This window comes from Salvelinus namaycush, chromosome 25 (assembly GCF_016432855.1).
Source record: "Salvelinus namaycush isolate Seneca chromosome 25, SaNama_1.0, whole genome shotgun sequence".
Classification (NCBI taxonomy): Eukaryota; Metazoa; Chordata; class Actinopteri; order Salmoniformes; family Salmonidae; genus Salvelinus; species Salvelinus namaycush.
Window position 1 is genome coordinate 1,866,549 of NC_052331.1, and position 24,320 is coordinate 1,890,868.

At 45.2% G+C, this 24,320-nt stretch overlaps 1 protein-coding gene across 1 annotated transcript in view; it reads left to right on the plus strand.

Moving 5' to 3' along the window:
* LOC120020515 (zinc finger E-box-binding homeobox 1-like) overlaps positions 1–24,320 on the plus strand; it is a 121,622-nt gene that overhangs the window by 66,494 nt on the left and 30,808 nt on the right. Inside the window, exons 3-7 of the mRNA XM_038964218.1 lie at positions 18,518–18,694; positions 18,847–19,058; positions 21,253–21,370; positions 21,959–22,428; positions 22,720–24,189. Of these exons, the coding sequence (XP_038820146.1) occupies positions 18,518–18,694; positions 18,847–19,058; positions 21,253–21,370; positions 21,959–22,428; positions 22,720–24,189 (2,447 nt within the window). The remainder of the gene's footprint in view (positions 1–18,517; positions 18,695–18,846; positions 19,059–21,252; positions 21,371–21,958; positions 22,429–22,719; positions 24,190–24,320) is intronic.

Below are 24,320 nucleotides of genomic sequence, written 5' to 3' on the forward strand. Positions count from 1 at the left end.
GGCACCCTCTTAGATATCATCCTGACCATCCTGCCCTCTAAATACACCTCTGCTGTCTTCAACCAGGATCTCAGCGATCACTGCCTCATTGCCTGCGTGCGTACTGGGTCCTCGGTCAAACGACCACCCCTCATCACTGTCAAACACTCCCTAAAACACTTCAGCGAGCAGGCCTTTCTAATCGTCCTGGCCTGGGTATCCTGGAAGGATATTGACCTCATCCTGTCAGTAGAGGATGCCTGGTTGCGCTTCAAAAGTGCTTTCCTCTCCATCTTAAATAAGCATTCCCCATTCAAAAAATGTAGAACTAAGTACAGATATAGTCTTTGGTTCACCCCAGACTTGACTGCCCTTGACCAGCACAAAAGCATCCTGTGGCGTTCTGCATTAGCATCGAATAGCCCCCACGATATGCAACTTTTCAGGGAAATCAGGAACCAATATACTCAGTCAGTTAGGAAAGTCGGAGGGCCTGTTGTCCGGACCTCTGGCCGTCTCTATGGGGGTACCACAGGGTTCAATTCTCAGGTCGAGTCTTTTCTCTGTATATATCAACGATGTCTCTCATGCTGCGGGTGATTCCATGATCCACCTCTACGCCGACGACACCATTCTGTATACATCTGCCTCTTCTTTGGGCAATGTATTAACTCTTAGTGTCGACAACATTCCGCTGAAAAGGCAGCGCGGGAAATTCAAAAATATTTTTTTGAAATATTTAACTTTCACACATTAACAAGTGCAATACACCAAATGAAAGATACACTTCTTGTTAATCTACCCATCGTTTTCGATTTCAGAAAGGCTTTACAGCGAATGCACAACATATGATTATGTTAGGTCAGAGCCAAGTCACAAAAACACACACAGCTATTTTTCCAGCCAAAGATAGGAGTCACAAAAAGCAGAAATAGAGATACAATTAATCACTAACCTTTGATGATCTTCATCAGATGACACTCATAGTACATCATGTTACACAATACATGTATGTTTTGTTCGATAAAGTGCATATTTATATCCAAAAATCTCAGTTTACATTAGTGCGTTACGTTCAGTAATGTTTTCCTTCCAAAACATCCGGTGATTTTTGCGGAGAGCCACATCATTTCACAGAAATACTCATAATAAACATTGATAAAAGATACCAGTGTTATTCACAGAATTAAAGATAGACTTCTCCTTAATGCAACCGCTGTGTCAGATTTCAAAAAAACTTTACGGAAAAGCATACCATGCAATAATCTGAGCACAGAGCTCAGACGACAAAATCAGCCACAGAAATATCCTCCATGTTGGAGTCAACATTAGTCAGAAATAGCATTATAAATATTCACTTACCTTTGATGATCTTCATTAGAATGCACTCCCAGGAATCCCAGTTCCAACATAAATGTTGGATTTGTTTGATAAAGTTCGTCATTTATGTCCAAATTCCTCCTTGTTGTTAGCATGTTCAGCCCAGTAATCCATCTTCATGAGGCGTGAGCACTACGTCCAGACAAAGTCCAAAAGTTCTGTTACAGACCGTAGAAACATTTCAAACGATGTATAGAATCAATCTTTAGGATGTTTTTAGCATAAATCTTCAATAATGGTACAACCGGAGAAATCCTTTGTCTGTAGAAAAGCCATGGAACGAGAGCTACCACTCACGTGAACGAGCGTCAGAGTTTGTGGCACTCTGCCAGACCACTCACTCAAAGAGCACTTATGAGCCCCTCCTTTACAGTAGAAGCCTCAAACAAGTTTCTAAAGACGGTTGACATCTAATGGAAGCCTTAGGATATGCAGAATGACCCCATAGACACTGTGTATTCGATAGGCCAAGCTTTCAAAAACTACAAACGTTCCCACTTCCGGTTTGGATTTTTCTCAGGTTTTCGCCTGCCATATGAGTTCTGTTATACTCACAGACATTATTCAAACAGTTTTAGAAACTTCACAGTGTTTTCTATCCAATACTACTAATAATATGCATATATTCGCATCTGGGACTGAGTAGGAGGCAGTTTACTCTGGGCACGCTTTTCATCCAAAAGTGAAAATGCTGCCCCTTATCCCAAACAGGTTATTAACAAACCTCCAAACAAGCTTCCACGCCATACAACACTCCTTCCGTGGCCTCCGACTGCTTTTAAATGCTAGTAAAACTATGTGCATGTTCTTCAACCGATTGCTGCCTGCACCCTCCTGCCCGACTAGCATCACTTGTCTGGACGGTTCTGACCTAGAATATGTGGACAACTATGAATACCTAGGTGTCTAGTTAGACTGTAAACTCTCCTTACAGACTCACATTAAGCAACTCCAATCCAAAATTAAATCTAGAATTGGCTTCCTATTTCACAACTAAGCCTCCTTCACTCATGCCGCCAAACATACCCTCGTAAAACTGACTATCCTACCGATCCTTGACTTCGGTGATGTCATTTACAAAATAGCCCCCAACACTCTACTCAGCAAACTGGATGTAGTCTATCACAGTGCCATCCGTTTTATCACCAAAGCCCCATATACTACCCATCACTACGAACTGTATGCTCTCGTTGGCTGGCCCTCGCTACATATCCGTCGCCAAACCCACTGGCTCCAGGTCATCTATAAGTCTTTGCTAGGTAAAGCCCCGCTTTATCTCAGCTCACTGGTCACCAAAGCAACACCCGTAGCACGTGCTCCAACAGGTATTTTTCACTGGTCATCCCCAAAGCCAACACTTCCTTTGGCCGCCCTTCCTTACAGTTTTCTGTTGCCAACGACTGGAACGAATTGCAAAAATCTCTGAAGCTGGAGTCTTACATCTCCCTCCCTAACTTTAAGCATCAGCTGTCTGAGCAGCTTACCGATCACTGTACCTGTACACAGCCCATCTGTAAATAGCCCACCCATATTATTTCTTACCCTCTTGCTCTTTTGCACCCCAGTTTCTCTACTTGCACATTCATCATCTGCACATCTACCACTCCAGTATTAATTCTAAATTGTAATTATTTCGCCTCTATGGCCTATTTATTGCCTACCTCCCTACTCTTCTACATTTGCACACACTGTACATAGATTTTTCTATTTTTCTTTTCTTTTGTGTTATTGACTGTACCTTTGTTCAAGTGTAACTCTGTGCTGTTGTTTTTGCCGCACTGCTTTGCTTTATCTTGGCCAGGTCGCAGTTGTAAATGAGAACTTGTTCTCAACTGGCCTACCTGGTTAAATAAAGGTGAAATAAATCAATAAAATGAACTGTTTCGCTGCTAGACAAGGCTCCGCTAATAGACAGGTGTAGCAGTGGTAAAGTGTTGGGAATGCTGTTGGGACTCTGCTGTTGGGACAACTTAATGTAGGCCCTAACAGTATGTGGGCATCATTTGTCACCGTTGTAGTGCAATTAATGTGTTGCGTTGTGTAGTGGGCTTGCTGGCATGCAGCTATAAAAGTTTTTGTTGTTGTTATTTGCCCCTCCAGGATTTACATGCTAAAATCCCTGACTGTGTATGACCTGCCTTTCTCCGGAAGCTCCAGAGAGTTAAACATGGTAATTAGTCATCGACAGCTATTTACAGTCTAAAAAGTGGCTGTGTCCCAGAGAAGTGATGGCGTCCCAAGTGGCATCCTATTCATTATATAATACAATACCTTAGGCCCGGTCCTATGGTCCCTATGGGCTCTGGTCGAAAGTAGTGCGCTAAATAGGGAATAGGGTGCCATTTTGGAAGCGGGCACTGTTTCAAGTGCACAAATACAGTGAAATGCCTATCTGTGATACAGTGAAATGCCTTTCTGTGATGTCTCTCTGTACAGAGGAGACAGGAAGCTGACTGGGGCCTGATCTTAACGATCAGAAAGTAAGGGTGAAAGGTCATTGGATCTGGAGGCAGCTGTTAAATCACTATCCCACGCAGACACTCACACACACATAATCTCTAGATTTAGTCACAGACCCTGGCTGCATTGGGTTAAGGTCCCCTCAGATGGCCTCCCTCCACAACAACCCATCTCTCTCTCTATCTCTTTATCTCTCTTTCCCACCAACTATCTCCTGTTGCATTGTATCATTCCCTAAGTTCTAGACCTCAGCTGAATCTGGTAATGAATGGTGTGGCTGTTGAACAAGTTGAGTAGACTCAATTACTTTGCGTTACCTTAGATTGTAAACTGTCATGGTAAAAACATAGATTCAATGGTTGTAAAGATGTGGAGAGGTCTGTCCGTACTAAGAAGATGCTCTGCTTTTTGGACACCACACTCCAGAAAGCAAGTTCTGTAGGCTCTAGTTTTGTCTAATCTTGATTATTGTCCAGTCGTGTGGTCGAGTGCTGCAAGGAAAGACCTAGTTAAGCTACAGCTGGCCCAGAACAGAGCGGCATGCTCTTCATTGTAATCAGAGGTCTGATATAAATACTATGCATGCCAGTCTCTCTTGGCTAAGAGTTGAGGAGAGACTGACTGCATCACTTCTTCTTTTTATAAGGAGCATTAATGTGTTGAAAATCCCTAATTGTTTGCATAGTCAACTTACACACAGCTCTGACACACACACTTACCCCACCAGACATGCCACCAGGGGTCTTTTCACAGTCCCCAAATCCAGAACAAATTCAACAAAGTGTACAGTATTATATAGAACAGCTGATTGTTTGACATACAACATGTCTCAATTGACAGTGACTAAACTAATATATGTATATTATATTACCAAAACAAGATAAATGACTTTGGAGCACCTTAAATTATATTATGGGCAGAAAACCCAATTCATCTCCATCGTTCATGATGGGTCATTTATAACAATACCTTTTGATATAGCCAATCATTTCAATGACTATTTCACTGGAAGTGGACAAACTGAGAAGTGAAATGAACAGTGAACCATCATATTTGTGTATTGAAGATTTAATAATGGATGAGAACGATTGCTGTTTTTAATTTGGTCAAGTTTGTGTGGAAGAGGTGGGGAAATTATTTTTATCCGTTAGTAATGATAAGCCACCAGGTATAGACAACCTAGATGGGAAACTATTCAAAATGGTAGCAGACTGACTGTATTGCCACCCTTATTTGCCATGTCTTTAACCAAAGCCTAAAGGAGTGTGTGTCCACAGGCGAGGAAGGAGGCTAAAGTCATTTCACTACCTAAAAATAGTAAAGAACCCTTTGCTGGCTCTAACAGCTGACTTTCAGCATGCATATAAGGAAGGGCCTTCTACTCATACTGCACTGACTCAGATGACAGAGGATTGGCTAAAATAAATTGATAATAAAATGATAGTTGGAGCTGTATTGTTATGGCTTTACATCACCTGCCATCACATTGTTGGAGAACTACTTATCCAATAGCATTCTTCAATGGAAGCTTCTCCAACATTAGATATGTACGGTGCGGTATCCCTCAGGGCAATTTCCTTGGGCCGTTACTCTTCTCTATTTTTACAAATGATTTGTCACTCGTGTTACAAGAGGCAAAAATGTCTATGTTGTAATGGATACGCTGGGAGTCAGGAAGCAGGTGCAGAAGGTGAGTTTAATAATAATAAAAGACAGATAAACAAAAACAGGAGACGCGTACTGAATGAGACAAAACCAATACAGCCTGATGACTGAGGCTACTGAAGGCTAAATGAAGGGAGAGTAATCAAGGTGATAATGAGGTCCAGGTGTGCGTAATGATGGGGAGCAGGTGTGCGTAATGATGTGTAGCAGATGTGCGTAAAAACAGACATACATACCCCACCAGACACGTCACTATGGGCTTCTTCACGGTGCCCAAACCAAAACAGATGTAATGCGTAGCTCAGTTATGTATAGAGCATATGTATGTCGTCGTGGAATGCTCTGCCACCAGAGGTTACGCAGAAAAAAAACAAATGTACGTTTTTTTTTTTATTGAAAAAATTATTGCACCACTGCGCCTCTTCTCTTTCTAAAGATCTAATTTAACTGTTGTAAGGATCGACGCTGGTAGACGAGAAGCAGGTACAGGGAGTGAACATTTAATGAGCAACGGACATGGAACAGGATAGGACAGCGTCTGGACATGAACACATAACGACATTAATGCTAACACAGGGAACCAATGGAGGAACAGACAGAAATAGCGAAGGCAATCAACCTGAAGGAGTCCAGGTGAGTCCAATAAGCGCCGACGTGCGTAATGATGGTGACAGGTGTGCGTAATGAGGGACAGAGAGGGAGAGCGGGTGCAGGTGTGACAGTACCCCCATCTCTAGGGGCGCCACCCGGCATCCCGACTGGGCAAGCCTGACGGGCCGGCCGAGGCATGGACGCTGGACAAGCCAGTTGGGGCATAGAAGCCCACCGAACCGGCAGAGACATGGGAGCCTTGCGAGCCGGCTGAGGTGTGAGAGCTTGATGGCCGGACTGAAGTGTAACGTGGGGTGGGCGCCTGCCGAGCCCACCGAGGCAAGAAGACCTCTCGAGCCAGCTACGGTGTGGAAGCCCGACGAGCTAGCTGAGGCACCCCCGGTTCCCTCGGCGATGGCACCTGGACCCGACGTCAAAAACCAAAGCAAAAACAAAAACTACCTGATGATTATTTTTGTGGTGTCAGCATTCTGTAATTATTGACACTGGTAAACGAGAAGCAGGTACAGGGAGTGAACATTTAATAGCAATGGACATGGAACAGGACAGGACAGCATCTGGATGTGAACACATAACGACATCAATGCTGACACAGGGAACCAATGGAGGAACAGACAGAAATAGGGAAGGCAATCAACAAAGTGAAGGAGTCCAGGTGAGTGCTAATGCGCGTCATGATGGTGACAGTTGTGCGTAATGAAGGGCAGCCTGGTGCCCTCGAGCGCCAGAGAGGGAGAGGCGTGTGCAGGCGTGACAACTGTACTGTATACAAAACTGTGAATATGTACAATTGAAGTCGGAAGTTTACATACACTTAGGTTGGAGTCATTAAAACTATTTTTTCAACCACTCCACAAATGTATTGTTAACAAACTATTGTTTTGGCAAGTCGGTTAGGACATCTACTTTGTGCATGACACAAGTAATTTTTCCAACAATTGTTTACAGACAGATTATTTCACTTATAATTCACTGTATCACAATTCCAGTTGGTAAGACGTTTACATACACTAAGTCAACTGTGCCTTTAAACAGCTTGGAAAATTACAGAAAATTATGCCATGGCTTTAGAAGCTTCTGATAGGCTAATTGACATCATTTGAATCAATTGGAGGTGTACCTGTGGATTTATTTCAAGACTTACCTTCAAACTCAGTGCCTCTTTGCTTGACATCATGGGAAAATCTGAAGAAATCAGCCAAGACCTCCAAAAAGACATTGTAGACCTCCACAAGTCTGGTTCATCCTTGGGAGCAATTTCCAAACGCCTGAAGGTACAACGTTCATCTGTACAAACAATAGTATGCAAGTATAAACACCATGGGACCACGCAGCATAACGCTCAGGAAGGAGACGCATTCTGTCTCCTAGAGATGAACGTACTTTGGTGCGAATAGTGCAAATCAATCCCAGAACAACAGCAAAGGACCTTGTGACAATGCTGGAGGAAACAGGTGCAAAAGTATCTATATCCACAGTAAAACGAGTCCTATATCGACATAACCTGAAAGGCCGCTCAGCAAGGATGAAGCCACTGCTCCAAAACCACCATAAAAAAGCCAGACTACGGTTTGCAACTGCACATGGGGACAAAGCTTGTACTTTTTGGAGAACTGTCCTCTGGTCTGATGAAACAAAAATGGAACTGTTTGGCCATAATGACCATTGTTATGTTTGAAGGAAAAAGGGGGAGGTTTGCAAGCCAAAGAACACCATCCCAACCGTGAAGCACGGGGGTGGCAGCATCATGTTGTGGGTGTGCTTTGCTGTAGGAGGGACTGGTGCACTTCACAAAATAGATGGCATCATGAGGCAGGAAAATTATGTGGATATATTGAAGCAACATCTCAAGACATCAGTCATGTTAAATCTTGGTCAAGATTTAAAGTTAAATCTTGGTCTCAAATGGGTCTTCCACATGGACAATGACCTCAAGCATACTTCCAAAGTTTTGGCAAAATGGCTTAAGGACAACAAAGTCAAGGTATTGGAGTGGACATCACAAGCCCTGACCTCAATCCCATAGAAAATTTGTGGGCAGAACTGAAAAAGCGTGTGCGAGCAAGGAGGCCTACAAACCTGACTCAGTTACACCAGCTGTCAGGAGGAATGGGCCAAAATTCACCCAACTTATTGTGGGACACTTGTGGAAGGCTACCCGAAACGTTTGACCCAAGTTAAATAATTTAAAGGCAATGCTACCAAATACTAATTGAGTGTATGTAAACTTCTGACCCACTGGGAATGTGATGAAAGAAATAAAAGCTGAAGTAAATCATTCTCTCTACTATTATTCCACATTTTACATTCTTAAAATAAAGTGGGAATCCTAACTGACCTAAGACAGGGATTTTTTACTAGGATTAAATGTCAGGAATGGTGAAAAACTGAGTTTAAATGTATTTGGCTAAGGTTTATGTAAACTTCAGTCTTCAACTGTATATATGAATATATGTCTTTCAAATATATAACTCTTATTTATGTTGGGGGGAATTTAATGCATCTTATTTTGTTATGTTCTATAACTGTTCTGTACTTTGTCATTTATACATTTTATGTGGACCCCAGGAAGCGTAGCTGCTGCATGTGCAGTAGCTAATCGGGATCTGTAACGGTTGTCTAAGTCGTTCTCCTCCTCAGACGAGGAGGAGCATGGATCGGACCAAAACGCAGCGAGGTGTGTAGACATAATGAATGAATTTATTAAGACAAGACGAACACGAAGCACACTTGAATAAATTACAAAATAACAAAACGACGTAGACCGACCTGAACATGAGAACTTAACAAACAACGAAGAACGCACGAACAGGAACAGACTACACAAACGAAACAGTCCCGTGTGGTACAAACACTGACACGGAAGACAATCACCCACAAACAAACAGTGAGAACAGCCTACCTTAATATGGTTCTCAATCAGAGGAAACGTCAAACACCTGCCCCTGATTGAGAACCATATAAGGCTAATTAACCATGAACCTAAAAAAGAAACAAATAACATAGACTGCCCACCCCAACTCACGTCCTGACCATACTAAACAAATACAAAAACAACAGAAAACAGGTCAGGAACGTGACAGAACCCCCCCCCCCCTCAAGGTGCGAACTCCGGGCGCACCACCTAAAAATCTAGGGGAGGGTCTGGGTGGGCATCTGTCCGCGGTGGCGGCTCCGGCGCAGGACGAGGACACCACTCCACCATTGTCTTTGTCCCCCTCCTTAGCGTCCTTTGAGTGGCGACCCTCGCCCCCGACCCTGGTCTAGGAACCTTCACAAAGGTCCCCCCTAGATAGAGGAGATATCTCAGGACAGAGAGGTAGCTCAGGACAGAGAGGTAGCCCAGGACAGAGAGGTAGCTCAGGACAGAGAGGTAGCTCAGGACAGAGAGGTAGCTCAGGACAGAGAGGTAGCTCAGGACAGAGGGGCAACTCCGGACTGAAAGGCAGCTCCGGACAGAGAGGCAGCTCTGGACTGAATGGTCGCTCCGGACTAGTGGCAGCTCCGGACTGGAGGGCAGCTCATGACTGGAGGGCAGCTCATGACTGGAGGGCAGCTCATGACTGGAGGGCAGCTCATGACTGGCGGAAGGCTCTGGCTGTTCCTGTCTGGCGGAAGGCTCTGGCTGCTCCTGTCTGGCGGAAGGCTCTAGCGGCTCCTGTCTGGCGGACGGCTCTAGCGGCTCCTGTCTGGCGGACGGCTCTAGCGGCTCCTGTCTGGCGGACGGCTCTAGCGGCTCCTGTCTGGCGGACGGCTCTAGCGGCTCCTGTCTGGCGGACGGCTCTAGCGGTTCCTGTCTGGCGGACGGCTCTAGCGGCTCCTGTCTGGCGGACGGCTCTGAAGGCTCAGGACAGACGGGCGTCTTTGAAGGCTCAGGACAGACGGGCGGCTTTGAAGGCTCAGGACAGACGGGCGGCTTTGAAGGCTCAGGACAGACGGGCGGCTTTGAAGGCTCAGTACAGACGGACAGCGCAGGCGGCGCTTGGCAGACGGGCAGTTCAGGCGCCGCTGGCCAGACGGCAGACTCTGGCCGGCTGAGGCGCACTGTAGGCCTGGTGCGTGGTGTAGGCACTGGTGGTACTGGGCTGGGGCAGGGAGGTGGCGCCGGATATACCGGACCGTGCAGGCGTACTGGCTCCCTTGAGCACTGAGCCTGCCCAACCTTACCTGGTTGAATGCTCCCCGTAGCCCAACCAGTGCGGGGAGGTGGAATAACCCGCACTGGGCTGTGTTGGCGAACCGGGGACACCATGCGTAAGGCTGGTGCCATGTACACCGGCCCAAGGAGACGTACTGGAGGCCAGATATGTTGAGCCGGCTTCATGGCACTTGGCTCAATGCTCAATCTAGCCCTGCCAGTGCGGGGAGGTGGAATAACCCGCACCGGGCTATGCACACGTACAGGAGACACCGTGCGCTCTACCGCATAACACGGTGTCTGCCCGTACTCTCGCTCTCCACGGTAAGATCGGGAAGTTGGCGCAGGTCTCCTACCTGCCTTCGCCACACTACCCTTTAGCCCCCCCCCAAGAAATTTTTGGGCTTGACTTACAGGCTTCCTACCGCGTCGTCGTGCTGCCTCCATTCGCCGGTATCCCTCCTCACACTGCGCCAGAGAATCTTTGGTGGGCTCCGGCATTCTCCCTGGGTCGATCGCCCACCTGTCGATCTCCTCCCACGTAGTGTAATCCAGATTTTGCTCCTGCTTCCGTGCTGCCTCCTCATACCGCCGCCTCTCGGCTTTAGCTGCCTCCAGCTCTTCACGAGGGCGGCGATATTCTCCAGGTTTTGCCCATGGTCCTTTACCGTCCAGTATTTCCTCCCATGTCCAGAAATCCTGCGATCGCTGCTGCTGTCGCTGCCGCCCGTTACCCCGCTGCTTGATCCTTTGTTGGTGGGTGATTCTGTAACGGTTGTCTAAGTCGTTCTCCTCCTCAGACGAGGAGGAGCAAGGATCGGACCAAAACGCAGCGAGGTGTGTAGACATAATGAATGAATTTATTAAGACAAGACGAACACGAAGCACACTTGAATAAATTACAAAATAACAAAACGACGTAGACCGACCTGAACATGAGAACTTAACAAACAACGAAGAACGCACGAACAGGAACAGACTACACAAACGAACAGTCCCGTGTGGTACAAACACTGACACGGAAGACAATCACCCACAAACAAACAGTGAGAACAGCCTACCTTAATATGGTTCTCAATCAGAGGAAACGTCAAACACCTGCCCCTGATTGAAAACCATATAAGGCTAATTAACCATGAACCTAAACAAGAAACAAAAAACATAGACTGCCCACCCCAACTCACGCCCTGACCATACTAAACAAATACAAAAACAACAGAAAACAGGTCAGGAACGTGACAGGATCATAATAAACAAAACAATAAACCTACAATACATAAACTTCTCCACTCAGTAGACTTCACATTGTGCTCTAATGCACAGCTATAGCGCCCTCTGACACCCTGTTACAACTGTTTACTATGCGACTCTGGATGCAGTGTCCCACATGACAAATACTACACTTTACTATATAACACGCAGTAGTATCCCTCGATCATGTGTAGAACTTACTATAGAATTTTGTAGAATACTATAGTAAATAATATAGTATTATTCACTCAAAAACACTATGTACAGTAATGTCTGCAAAAACACTACTGTTTTTTTTAACTATAGTAAATACTACAGTATTTAATTAGCATACTGTATTCCCTGGCCATTCCCCTTCCCCATATTCAAATTAGTGCCACCCATAAGTGAGAAACATACATGCCAAGTATGGACCATATATTGTGTTCCCTACAGGTTATCGAAAAGAGCAGAAGCGCTGAAATATCTGTTTATGCACAAGTTCTACCTACCTACAGGTTGTGGAAAATGTGCTCTTACTATTTCTCCAGTCGGTTTCCTCACTTCTATGTCAAAGATAATAAAACAAAAACACTATAGTTAATACAACAGTAATGTTCGCAAAAACATTACAGTAAATGCTACAGTATACTGCAGTCTGCAAAAACACTACAGTAAATGCTACAGTATACTGCAGTCTGCAAAAACACTACAGTAAATGCTACAGTAAACTGCAATCTGCAAAAACACTACAGTAAATGCTACAGTATACTGCAGTCTGCAAAAACACTACAGTAAATGCTACAGTATACTGCAGTCTGCAAAAACACTACAGTAAATGCTACAGTATACTGCAGTCTGCAAAAACACTACAGTAAATGCTACAGTATACTGCAGTCTGCAAAAACACTACAGTAAATGCTACAGTATACTGCAGTCTGCAAAAACACTACAGTAAATGCTACAGTATACTGCAGTCTGCAAAAACACTACAGTAAATGCTACAGTATACTGCAGTCTGCAAAAACACTACAGTAAATGCTACAGTAAACTGCAGTCTGCAAAAACACTACAGTAAATGCTACTGTATACTGAAGTCTGCAAAAACACTACAGTAAATGCTACAGTATACTGCAGTCTGCAAAAACACTACAGTAAATGCTACAGTATACTGCAGTCTGCAAAAACACTACAGTAAATGCTACAGTAAACTGCAGTCTGCAAAAACACTACAGTAAATGCTACAGTAAACTGCAGTCTGCAAAAACACTACAGTAAATGCTACAGTATACTGCAGTCTGCAAAAACACTACAGTAAATGTACAGTAAACTGCAATCTGCAAAAACACTACAGTAAATGTACAGTAAACTGCAATCTGCAAAAACACTACAGTAAATGCTACAGTAAAGTGAAGTCCACAAAAACACTACAGTAAACTGAAGTCTGCAAAAACACTACAGTAAATGTACAGTAAACTGAAGTCCGCAAAAACACTACAGTAAACTGAAGTCTGCAAAAACACTACAGTAAATGTACAGTAAACTGAAGTCTGCAAAAACACTACAGTAAATGTACAGTAAACTGAAGTCTGCAAAAACACTACAGTAAATGCTACAGTATACTGAAGTCCGCAAAAACACTACAGTAAATGTACAGTATACTGAAGTCCGCAAAAACACTACAGTAAATGCTACAGTATACTGAAGTCCGCAAAAACACTACAGTAAATGTACAGTATACTGAAGTCCGCAAAAACACTACAGTAAATGTACAGTATACTGCAATCTGCAAAAACACTACAGTAAATGCTACAGTATACTGAAGTCCGCAAAAACACTACAGTAAATGCTACTGTATACTGAAGTCCGCAAAAACATTACAGTAAATGCTACTGTATACTGAAGTCCGCAAAAACATTACAGTAAATGCTACTGTATACTGAAGTCCGCAAAAACATTACAGTAAATGCTACTGTATACTGAAGTCTGCAAAAACACTACAGTAAATGCTACAGTATACTGAAGTCTGCAAAAACACTACAGTAAATGCTACAGTATACTGAAGTCCGCAAAAACATTACAGTAAATGCTACAGTATACTGCAGTCTGCAAAAACATTAGACTAAATACTACAGTATACTATTCTGAACAAAAATAGAATTGCAACATGCAACAATTTCAACGATTTTACTGAGTTACAGTTCATATAAGGAAATCAGTCAATTTAAATAAATTCGTTACGACCTTATCAATGGATGACTGGGCAGGTGCGCGGCCACTTGGGAGCCAGGCCTAGCCAAGTTTTTCCCCACAAAAGGGTTTTATTACAGACAGAAATAATCCTCAGTTTCACCAGCTATCCGGGTGGCTGATCTCAGACGATCCCGCAGGTGAAGAAGCCGGATGTGGAGGTCCTGGACTGGCATGGTTACACATGGTCTGCGGTTGTGAGGCCGGTTGGATGTACTGTTTAATTTTCTAAAACGACATTAGAGGTGGCTTCTGGTAGAGAATTAAACATTACATTCTCTGCCAGCAGCTCTGGTGGACATTCTTGCAGTCAGTATGCCAATTGCATGTTCCCTAAAAGCTTCAGACATCTGTGGCATTGTGTTGTGTGACAAAACTGCACATTCTAGAGTCCCTTTATTGTTCCCAGAACAAGTTGCACCTGCGTAATGATCATGCTGTTTAATCAGCTTTTTGATGTGCCACACCTGTCAAGTGGATGGATTATCTTGGCAAAGTAGGAATGCTCACTAACAGGGATGTAAACAAATTTGTGCACACAATTTGAGAGAAATATGTTTTTTGTGCATATGGAAAATTTCTGGGATCTTTTATTTCAACTCATGAAAAATGGGACCAACACTTTACATGTTGCGTACATTTTTTGGTTCAGTAGACAATCCACAAAAGACTACACGTATTACTATAGAATACACTACAGTTTTATTTCACTACAGTATTTATACTGTAGCTAACTGTAAATACTACAGTATACGGCAGTAAATAAATACTACAGTAAAGTCTGCAGAAACACTACAGTGAATACTAGTATTTATACCATAGTATATTATAGCATTTTTTTATGTGGGGTTCTATATACAGTACATGTTTTACATTGCAGTTGGACCCATGTTGGGTTGTACATTCAGTTGGGTCCGTGTGAAATGTTGTAGCGCGGTGTAGGAAAGCCTAAACAGTGGTGCACCATACGCTATTCAGACCTGGGTGGGTTCAAATACTATTTGAAATCTATCAAATACTTTGAGTGTTTGTTCTAGCCTACCTGGAGTGCCAGATGGGCAGGGTTTTCACCTTTTCAACGATTCTATTAGTGCCATTGCACCAGGCAAGCTCAATCAAGCGCAGATAAAGTATTTAAAAATAGTATTTGAACCGAGGTCTGATGATTTACTGTGTTCCTCCTCACTGAAATAGAACATTTTCCATTGAGGCTTTGACTGCTGCCGTTCATTTTTGTATTTCAATGGGAATTACTCAAGTCTGATGATTCACAGAGAGATCAAGCCTCATAATTAAAGAATGTGGAAGGAAATACTCAGAGGTCTCTGAAGAATGAGCTCAGAGAGTGAGGGGGAGAGAGAAAGAGAAGGAGAGTAAAATAGAGAAAGGAAGATAGCGAGAGAGTAAGAGAAAGAGGGAGAGGCAGAGAGAGGAGGATTGTTTTGGAGAGCTGGTAAAAAATGAGGTCATGGGAAGTGAAAGGATTGAGGGTTAGCAGGAGTCCTGTAGCCTGGGCTCCTCCCCTTCTTTTATGAGACGGCCTTTAGCAGCAGAGCCCATAGAATTAGAATGAGTAGAACGGGGGCAGAAGCTCTGACCATGGCAATTGTGGCTGGTGAATGGGGATGTCCGTTCTACTTTATTCTAATTCTATGGCAGAATCTTCTCTCTCAAGCTGCACCTGTCCCTCTCTGGGCTGCTCTCAGCAGGAAGGGCCAGGGCCTCCTGGCACAGGTCCTGGCACCGTTTAAAATGCTTCATCCCCATGGCAACGCTATAGCTACCTGCAGAAGTTTGTCGTATTAAGCGATCCACTGAGTGGATCCACTGAGACTTTAAACTGTAGCTCTGACTGTCAGTCATACTAGAATCTAGTGTCTTCTTATCTTATCCCTGCTACCAAACATGAAACCCATCCATGGGAACTCAGTTTCTCTCTCAGGTTGGATTCTATCAAATCAACTTTATATAAAATGTCGGAGAATTCCCACAGAGCGGTATACAGGAAGAAAAGCTCCCTTTCGTTACTCATCATAACCAAGTTATGTGTGCGGTCGTGTGTGTGAGCGTGTGTGTGCCCTGAGGCCAGTTTGAGCAGAGTATGTTGTGTTAATTAGAGGAAGTGGAGGAAGGGTGGTGAAGGGGGTAGAGCAGAGCTGTGTATCATTGCATCCTCAGGTCAAACACACACACAGGTCACATTCCTCGCTAGTGTCACATTTTAAACAACCTTAATGACCGCGTTATTGTCTCGAAGGCCTAGATTCAGTCAGATCAAGCGTTAACCGGCGATAGCCGACACCCGCATAGCCGATGTTTTGGCGTGTCGGAATTGTAACTGCGTTGGAGCTGTGAAATTGGTGAGCGACTGCTCTTGATCATTGTCATGAAGCCACACCTGCCCCACTCGCGTTAGAAGTTATATCTCTCTCTCTCTCTCTCTCTCTCTCTCTCTCTCTAACACGCAGTTTTGTCAAGCTGGTTAAGGCTTGTAAGTACGTGAGTGTGTCATAAGTGTGGTGGGAGTCCAATATTGAGACAGGAGGTGTAGAACAGAATAATAACACCGTGTGAACACTACAATACCTGTGCTCAAGTTTCTCAGAGTTTCTCTTTTATCCTTAGACTTTCAATGAACCAATGTCTGTAGTGCAGTAGAACTAAGGGCGTGAAAGAATTGACTGCATCCTTTCATGTGGCTGGCTAAGGGATTGCCTATTGGTTGTTGTAACATATGTGATCTGCATCTGTTACTACGGTGTTACTAAGAAGAAAGGCTATACGGTAGAGCTACAGTGTCAGTCAAAAGTTTGGACACACCTACTCATTTTTTTCTTTATTTTCACTATTTTCTACATTGTAGAATAATAGTGAAGACATCAAGACGAGGAAATAACACATATGGAATCATGTAATAACCAAAAAAGTGTTAAACAAGTGAAAATATATTTTATATTTGAGATTCTTCAAAGTAGCCACCCTTTGCCTTGATGATGGCTTTGCACACTCTTGGCATTCTCTAAACCAGCTTCATGAGGTAGTCACCTGGAATGCATTTCAATTTACAGGTCTCGTGGGGAGTACAGGTCTGCAAGGAAAATGTTACAGTTGTGTCCGCAGTAGAGGGTGGGTTGGTGGTTAGAGAGTTGGAGAGGTGATGCTGGGATGGAACGTTTAGTGGGGGGTTAGTGGGGCTGGGAAGGAAAGTTTAGTGGGGTGTTAGTGGGGCTGGGAAGGAATGTTTAGTGGGGTGTTAGTGGGGCTGGGGAGGAAGGTTTAGTGGGGTGTTAGTGGAGCTGGGAAGGAAGGTTAAGTGGGGTGTTAGTGGGGCTGGGAAGGAAGGTTTAGTGGGGTGTTAGTGGAGCTGGGAAGGAAGGTTTAGTGAGGTGTTAGTGGGGCTGGGAAGGAAGGTTTAGTGGGGTGTTAGTGGAGCTGGGAAGGAAGGTTTAGTGGGGTGTTAGTGGGGCTGGGAAGGAAGGTTTAGTGAGGTGTTAGTGGGGCTGGGAAGGAAGGTTTAGTGGGGTGTTAGTGGAGCTGGGAAGGAAGGTTTAGTGGGGTGTTAGTGGGGCTGGGAAGGAAGGTTTAGTGAGGTGTTAGTGGGGCTGGGAAGGAAGGTTTAGTGAGGTGTTAGTGGGGCTGGGAAGGAATGTTTAGTGGGGTGTTAGTGGGGCTGGGAAGGAATGTTTAGTGGGGTGTTAGTGGGGCTGGGAAGGAAGGTTTAGTGAGGTGTTAGTGGGGCTGGGAAGGAATGTTTAGTGGGGTGTTTTCCTATTGGAGTGGCGTGAGAAGGAGAGGATAAAGGAGAGGAGGAGGAGAGAAGGAGTCACTGGAGAAGAAAAAAGGAGGAGACAAAGAAGTGAGGGGAGGAGTGGAGGGAAGGGTGCTGCCGGTGGAGATCTCAGTTTGGATGTCCATGTGGCAGTCCTACTAACTCTAATGGCAGGCAGACCTTCCTGACCTGGGCCAGAGAAAAGGAAAACCTGCACTCACTGGAATAGTATTTTATGTTCTTTAGCAGCAGCAGAGGTCAATCGGACGTGTTTTGATGACAGCCTTCGTCAGCTTGTAGGGCTCTCGTGCCACCTTATTAGATGGAAAGAGTCAGTCATTGTGAAGGCATGGAGCAGTGAGTTTTACACTAATATGTGGTTATGGTTAACCTTTCACACTTTCACTTTGTTCAATATTAGTAAGGCACAGGCCTACATCAACTTGGTATATGCATGTTTTCATTTGATCCTTACATTATTTTCAGGTCATGGTTGGAATTGTTATTCTTTTAGACACTGTTCTCGGGTGTAATTGAAATCCAACGTGCTGTTTGTCTGTTTGTTTGTGAGTAATATGTGAGAGAGAGAGAGAGAGATGGCCCAGGGTCTTGTGCTGTACTGCAGTCATGGCTATACCGTGTGAAGGGAGAGCTGGTTGAAGGCTGGTTGAGGTTACAGAGGCCCTGAGGCGCCCTCCAGCTGTCCACTGTCACACTGCACACGGTCTGGAAGACTGTTCCCACAATACTGTGGTTATCTGAGAGACTAGTCACACAGAGGGAGAAGGGAGAACTATTCTCTCATGGAATAAATGAATCACAATCTACAGACTAGATCTGAAATGATTTTAGGACCCTCATATTTTGCAGTGACGTTTTAGTCCACATTAACCTGTCAACAGATTATGGTTATATGCAAAGAGTTCCTTGTAGATACAAATGTTTGAGAGAGCCACAAGACATACTAAACAACCTGAACCTGCAATAGCTTCATGATATAATAAACCACGTATCCATATGTTTCTGTTTTGCAGTGAAGGAGGACTGTGGCTCTGAAGAGGAGGAAGGGGAAGAGGGGGAGGAGGAGGAGGGGGGTAAAGATGCCCTGGTAGAGGAGATGCTACAGCAGGGGGATACAGCGGTCATCTACCCCGAAGCTCCAGAGGACGAGCAGAAGAGCATGGCTGATAGAAGGGTCCCAGACGAGAATGGTACATCACTGCACCGTAAAACTCTGACCTTATTTTTCTACTCATAATGACGCTATCTTCAGAGAGATAGCAGAGCTTTTCAGTGATTTGGCACATAAAAACGTGGTCTTCTGCGTTTAATGTATTTTCCTTCTCTCTATCTATATACACAGGCACGCCAGACGCTCTTTCCCAGCTCCTGACCTGCCCGTACTGCTCGCGGGGCTACAAGCGCTGCACCGCCCTGAAGGAGCACATCAAGCTGCGCCACGAGAAGAGCGAGGACAACTTCAGCTGCTCCCAGTGCAGCTACACCTTCGCCTACCGCACACAGCTGGACCGTCATATGACCCAACACAAGACTCAACACAAGGAACCTGTACAGGTACCACAACCAACATGTTGGTTTGTGTGTGTGAGTGTGAGTGCGTGTGCGTGTGTGTGTGTGTGCCTGTTTCTTTCCTTGTCCCTGTGATTGGAGGATTCCCAGTTGGAGGATTCTGGCTGTCCTACCTATTCCCTCCTGATTCCAGGGATCTCCAAACAGGACTTCTGGAAAACATGTGTGTTTTGGGACAGTTACCAGACTTTTGCAACACTAATTCTCTCATTGCTTGAGCTCGCTCCCCCTCACAGACTGCCTGTTATTAATATACCATGAAGTGGTCAGTCCTCCCACTTGATATACAGTACCAGTCAAAAGTTTGGACACAGCTATTCCAGGGTTTTTCTTTAATTGTACTATTTTCTACATTGTAGAATAATAGTGAAGACATCAAAACTATGAAATAACACATATGGAATCATGTAGTAACCAAAAAATGGTTAAACAAATAAAAATATATTTTATATTCTTCAAAGTAGCCACTCTTGGTATTCTCTCAACCAGCTTCATGAGGTAAACACCTGGACTGCATTTCAATTAACAGGTGTGTTAAAAGTTCATTTGTGTAATTTCTTTCCTTCTTAATGCGTTCGAGCATTAAGGTAGGGGGGTATACAGAAGATAACCCTATTTGGTAAAATACCAAGGCAATATTATGGCAAGAACAGCTCAAATATGCAGAGAGAAACGACAGTTCATCATTACTTTAGGACATAAAGGTCAGTCAATCCGGAAAATTTCAAGAACTTTTAAAGTTTCTTCAAGTGCAGTCGCAAAAACCATCAAGTTCTATTATGAAACTGGCTCTCATGAGGACCGCCACAGGAAAGGAAGACCCAAAGTTATCTCTGCTGCAGAGGATAAGTTCATTAGAGTTACCAGCCTCAGAAATTGCAGCCCAAATAAATGCTTCACAGAGTTCAAGTAACAGACACATCTCAACATCAACTGTTCAGAGGAGACTGTGTGAATCAGGCCTTCATGGTCGAATTGCTGCAAAGAAACCACTACTAAAGGACACCAATAAGAAGAAGAGACTTGCTTGGGCCAAGAAATACGAGCAATAGACATTAGACCGGTGGAAATCTGTCCTTTGGTCCGATGAGTCCAAATTTGAGATTTTGGTTTCCAACCGCCGTGTCTTTTGTGACACGCAGAGTAGGTGAACGGATGATCTCCGCATGTGTGGTTCCCACTGTGAAGCATGCAGAAGGAGGTGTGATGGTGCTTTGTTGGTGACATTGCCTGTGATTTATTTAGAATTTAAGGCACACTTGACCAGCATGGCTACCACAGCATTCTGCAGCGATACGCCATTCCATCTGGTTTCGGCTTAGTGGGAATATCATTTGTTTTTCAACAGGACAACGACACAACACACCTCCAGGCTGTGTAAGGGCTATTTGACCAAGAAGGAGAGTGATGGAGTGCTGCATCAAATGACCTGGCCTCCACAATCACCCGACCTCAACCCAGTTGAGTATGACCACAGAGTGAAGGAAAAGCAGCCAACAAGTGCTCAGCATATGTGGGAACTCCTTCAAGACTGTTGGAAAAGCATTCCAGGTGAAGCTGGTTGAGAAAATTCCAAGAGTGTGTAAAGCTGTCATCAAGGCAAAGAGTGGCTATGTATTTTGATTTGTATGACACTTTTTTGGTTACTACATGATCCCATATGTGTTATTTCATAGTTTTGATGTCTTCACTATTATTCTACAATGTAGAAAATAGTAAAAAAAATAAAGAAAAACCGTTGAATGAGTAGGTGTGTCCAAACTTTTGACTGATACTGTATATTATAAATATTCCTGGATGTTTATCTGCTCCTGTTGAATAAATTAACTTTATGGATTTCTGTTTTGCATTACGAATCACAATTCTGTCTTATCTCAAAACTGTTTTTATCACTGTCTGCTGACACAGATGCAAACTAAATGTGCGTCTCAAATAGAACCCTATTCCCTATATAGTGCATTATTTTTTCTGGTCAGAAATGTGCCCAAATGGCATGCTATTCCCTATATACCGCACTACTTTGCACTACTTTTGACCAGAGCCCAGAACCCTGGTCAAAAGTAGTGTACTGCATAGGGAATAGGGTGCCGTTTGGGATGCAAAAAAATTAACTACGCTGTACCCGTTGACTGGAGAGTGTCCTCACTCACCCCTGTCTGTCCTTCTGTCTGTCTGCTAGCGCCACATGCCCCAAACCACGACAACAACAGGGGGGAATAGGAAGTTCATGTGTACAGAGTGTTCCAAGGCTTTTAAATACAAGCACCACCTGAAGGAGCACCTACGTATTCACAGCGGTGAGTAATACTGGCAACACCTTGGTCACCATGGCAACACACACATGGGATGACTCACATGGTTAAGTCCCAAATGCTATCCTATTCTCTAATATGGTGCACTAATTTTGACCAGAGCCCTATTGGCCATTTGGGACACAGTCCTGGTCAAAGGTAGTGCGCTATAGGGAAGAGGGTGTCATTTGGGACAGAATCCTAGTGACTCACTAATATATTCACAGCACTGCTGGTCCAGATGTATCTAACTAACCATTTCCTTTGATATGTTTATAATATGCAGCTCTATAATTTCTGATTCTTGATTATGATAATTATTGAATCTGTGCTTCTGGCCAATGTGTCATAATTCTGTTGCTGTTGGCTTCCATTACCTCAGCCTGTTTGTTAATAATAGGTGCATCTGCATCCCAAATGGCACCCTATTCCCCAGGTAGTGCACTACTTCTGACCAGAGCCCATAGGTGTCAAACATAGTGCATTATATAGGGAATAGGGTGCCATTTGGGACACAAAACGTATGTTTTCAGATTTCCTGGAAGTAGCTTTATTTGATTACTCTATTCTTCTTATTTTACACATTTCTCTCAGGAGAGAAGCCATACGAGTGCCCCAAATGTAAGAAGAGGTTTTCCCACTCGGGGTCCTACAGCTCCCACATCAGCAGTAAGAAGTGTGTTGGCATGGTGCCTGTCAACAGTACCCCCCGACCAGTCATGAAGGCCTCCCAGACCCCCACCACCCAGAACCAGCTTTCCGGCACTGCCCCCGTAGCCCCTACCCGACTGCTCCTCCGGGGGGAGAAGACAGATGGCAAGCCCCTTCAGGAGCAGCTCCCCGTCAACCAGATCAAATCAGAGCCGGTGGAATATGAGTACAAGCCGGTAGCGGTGGGGCCCAACGGGGCAGCAGGGACTAACGGGACAGTGTTTACCGGTGGCATGGCCGTATCCCAGGGCACGGCGCTGCCACAGGGCATGGTCCAAGCGGTGGTACTGCCCACCGTTGGTTTGATGTCTCCTATCAGTATTAATCTCAGCGACCTGCAGAACGTACTCAAGGTTTGATTTGTAATTATTTGGCGATTTAAAAACAGAATTCAACCATGCATTTAAAATTATTATGTTTTAATTACAAAAAGGTTTAAAGGGCCCCTTGCGGTCAGAAATGACCAAATCTAGCTATTGTATGGTGCCTCTTGATGTTGTGGTCATTTGTTAACCTCGCTGTTGGTGTGTCTATCATCCCAGTGACTTTTACACATTTTAACAATAAGCTTTAGTAACACTACTCATCAAGGATAGCACAAAAAAAGGTTACTTATTTCCATTGTGGTCCTCTTTTTCTCCAAGGTGGCCATGGATGGGAACGTGTTTCGCCAGGTGCTGGGGACGGCCAACGGGCTGGTGACGTCCAAGCAGGGGGTGGTGGGGCAGGCTGGGCAGCAGGTCATCTCAGCCATCAGCCTCCCTGGCTTCGTGGACCAAGACGGAACCACCAAGATCATTATTAACTACACCCTGGAGCCCAGCTTGGCCCAACAGCCCAGCGCACCTCAGCTCCTCAAGAAGGAACCTCCCCCTGCCCCCACCACCACAAACACACAGCCAGCCTCCAAAGTAACAGAGAAACTCACCCAGGCCCTCAGCATCATCAAGACCGAGCAGCCCGACTCTGAGTCTGAGAAGGAGATGGAGAAAGACGAGGCTCGGGCCGAGGCAGAGCAGAGTAAGGAGGGTGAAACACCAAAGGCCCAGACAGGCAAGACAACATGTCTGCTGTGTGATGACTGTCCTGGTGGTTTGGATGCTTTGCACATGCTCCAGCACTGTAAACCTACCAATGGGGAGGGGGGTGACGGCAGCCCCCTGGACCCCTCTATCGCCGCCCTGCTGGCAGAAGCAGGGATAACACCAGGCCAGCCCCCTCTGAAGAACCTGCTCTCCCTCCTCAAGGCCTACTTTGCCTTAAACGCAGAGCCCACCGAGGAAGAGCTGGCCAAGATCTCCGACAACGTCAGCTTGCCCGTGGACATAGTCAAGAAATGGTTTGAGAAGATGCAGTCCGGTCAGACTACTGCCGAGCCCCCTGGTTCCTCTTCCCCTCTACCTTCAACAGGTCCTAGCACAGAGACCCAGGCGGCCCAAGAGAAGAGCGGCGAGCAGACAGAGGAGCAACTCGCCTCGGCCCAAACCCAGGAGACATCGTCTTCCCAACCTCCCAACAGTTCCCCTGCCTCGACCTCCGCCTCCCCCTTGGTCTCAGCCTCGGCTCCCTCACCACTAAACCTCTCCTCCAGCGGCCAGGTCATCGTGAAAACGGAGGAGGACTCGGAGGGCGAGTCTCAAGATCTTCCCCTGGACCTGTCCCTGCCCAGGCAGCCCCAATCAGAGCCCCAGGTCCCCCATGTCCCCCAGGAGCAACCCCTCAACCTCACCTGTTTGAAGAAGGAAACGCCCCAGCTCCAGTCCCAGCTCCAGGCCCAGCTCCAGGCGCAGCTCCAACCCCAGCTCCAGGCCCAGCTCCAGGCCCAGCTCCCAGGGTTCCAAACCCAGCTCCAGGCTCAGGGAACCACCAACACCATCTACGTCACTTCCCCATCGCAGATGGCCACCTCCAGCCCGGTTAATATCATGACCACCCAGCTAGTAGCCATCACCAACCAGGGCAGCGGCGTGCCCTGTCTCAGGGCCATCTCCACTGGCACCACCAAACGGACTATCCTCATCCCCCAGCTTACCTACACATACACCACTAAAGCATGCAGCAACGCCACTGGGGCCGACGGAGCCCAGAAGACCGTCATACTCAACGGCTGCCAGGTTGGTTTGTGAGCAAGCTATTCAGAATGTTTTGAAATGTGTGAGATGAGACAATAGGAAGATATACAGTAGATGGGACACACAGATGGTTATTCGTTACTATTAGGGGAAAATCAATCAGTGAAGGAGAG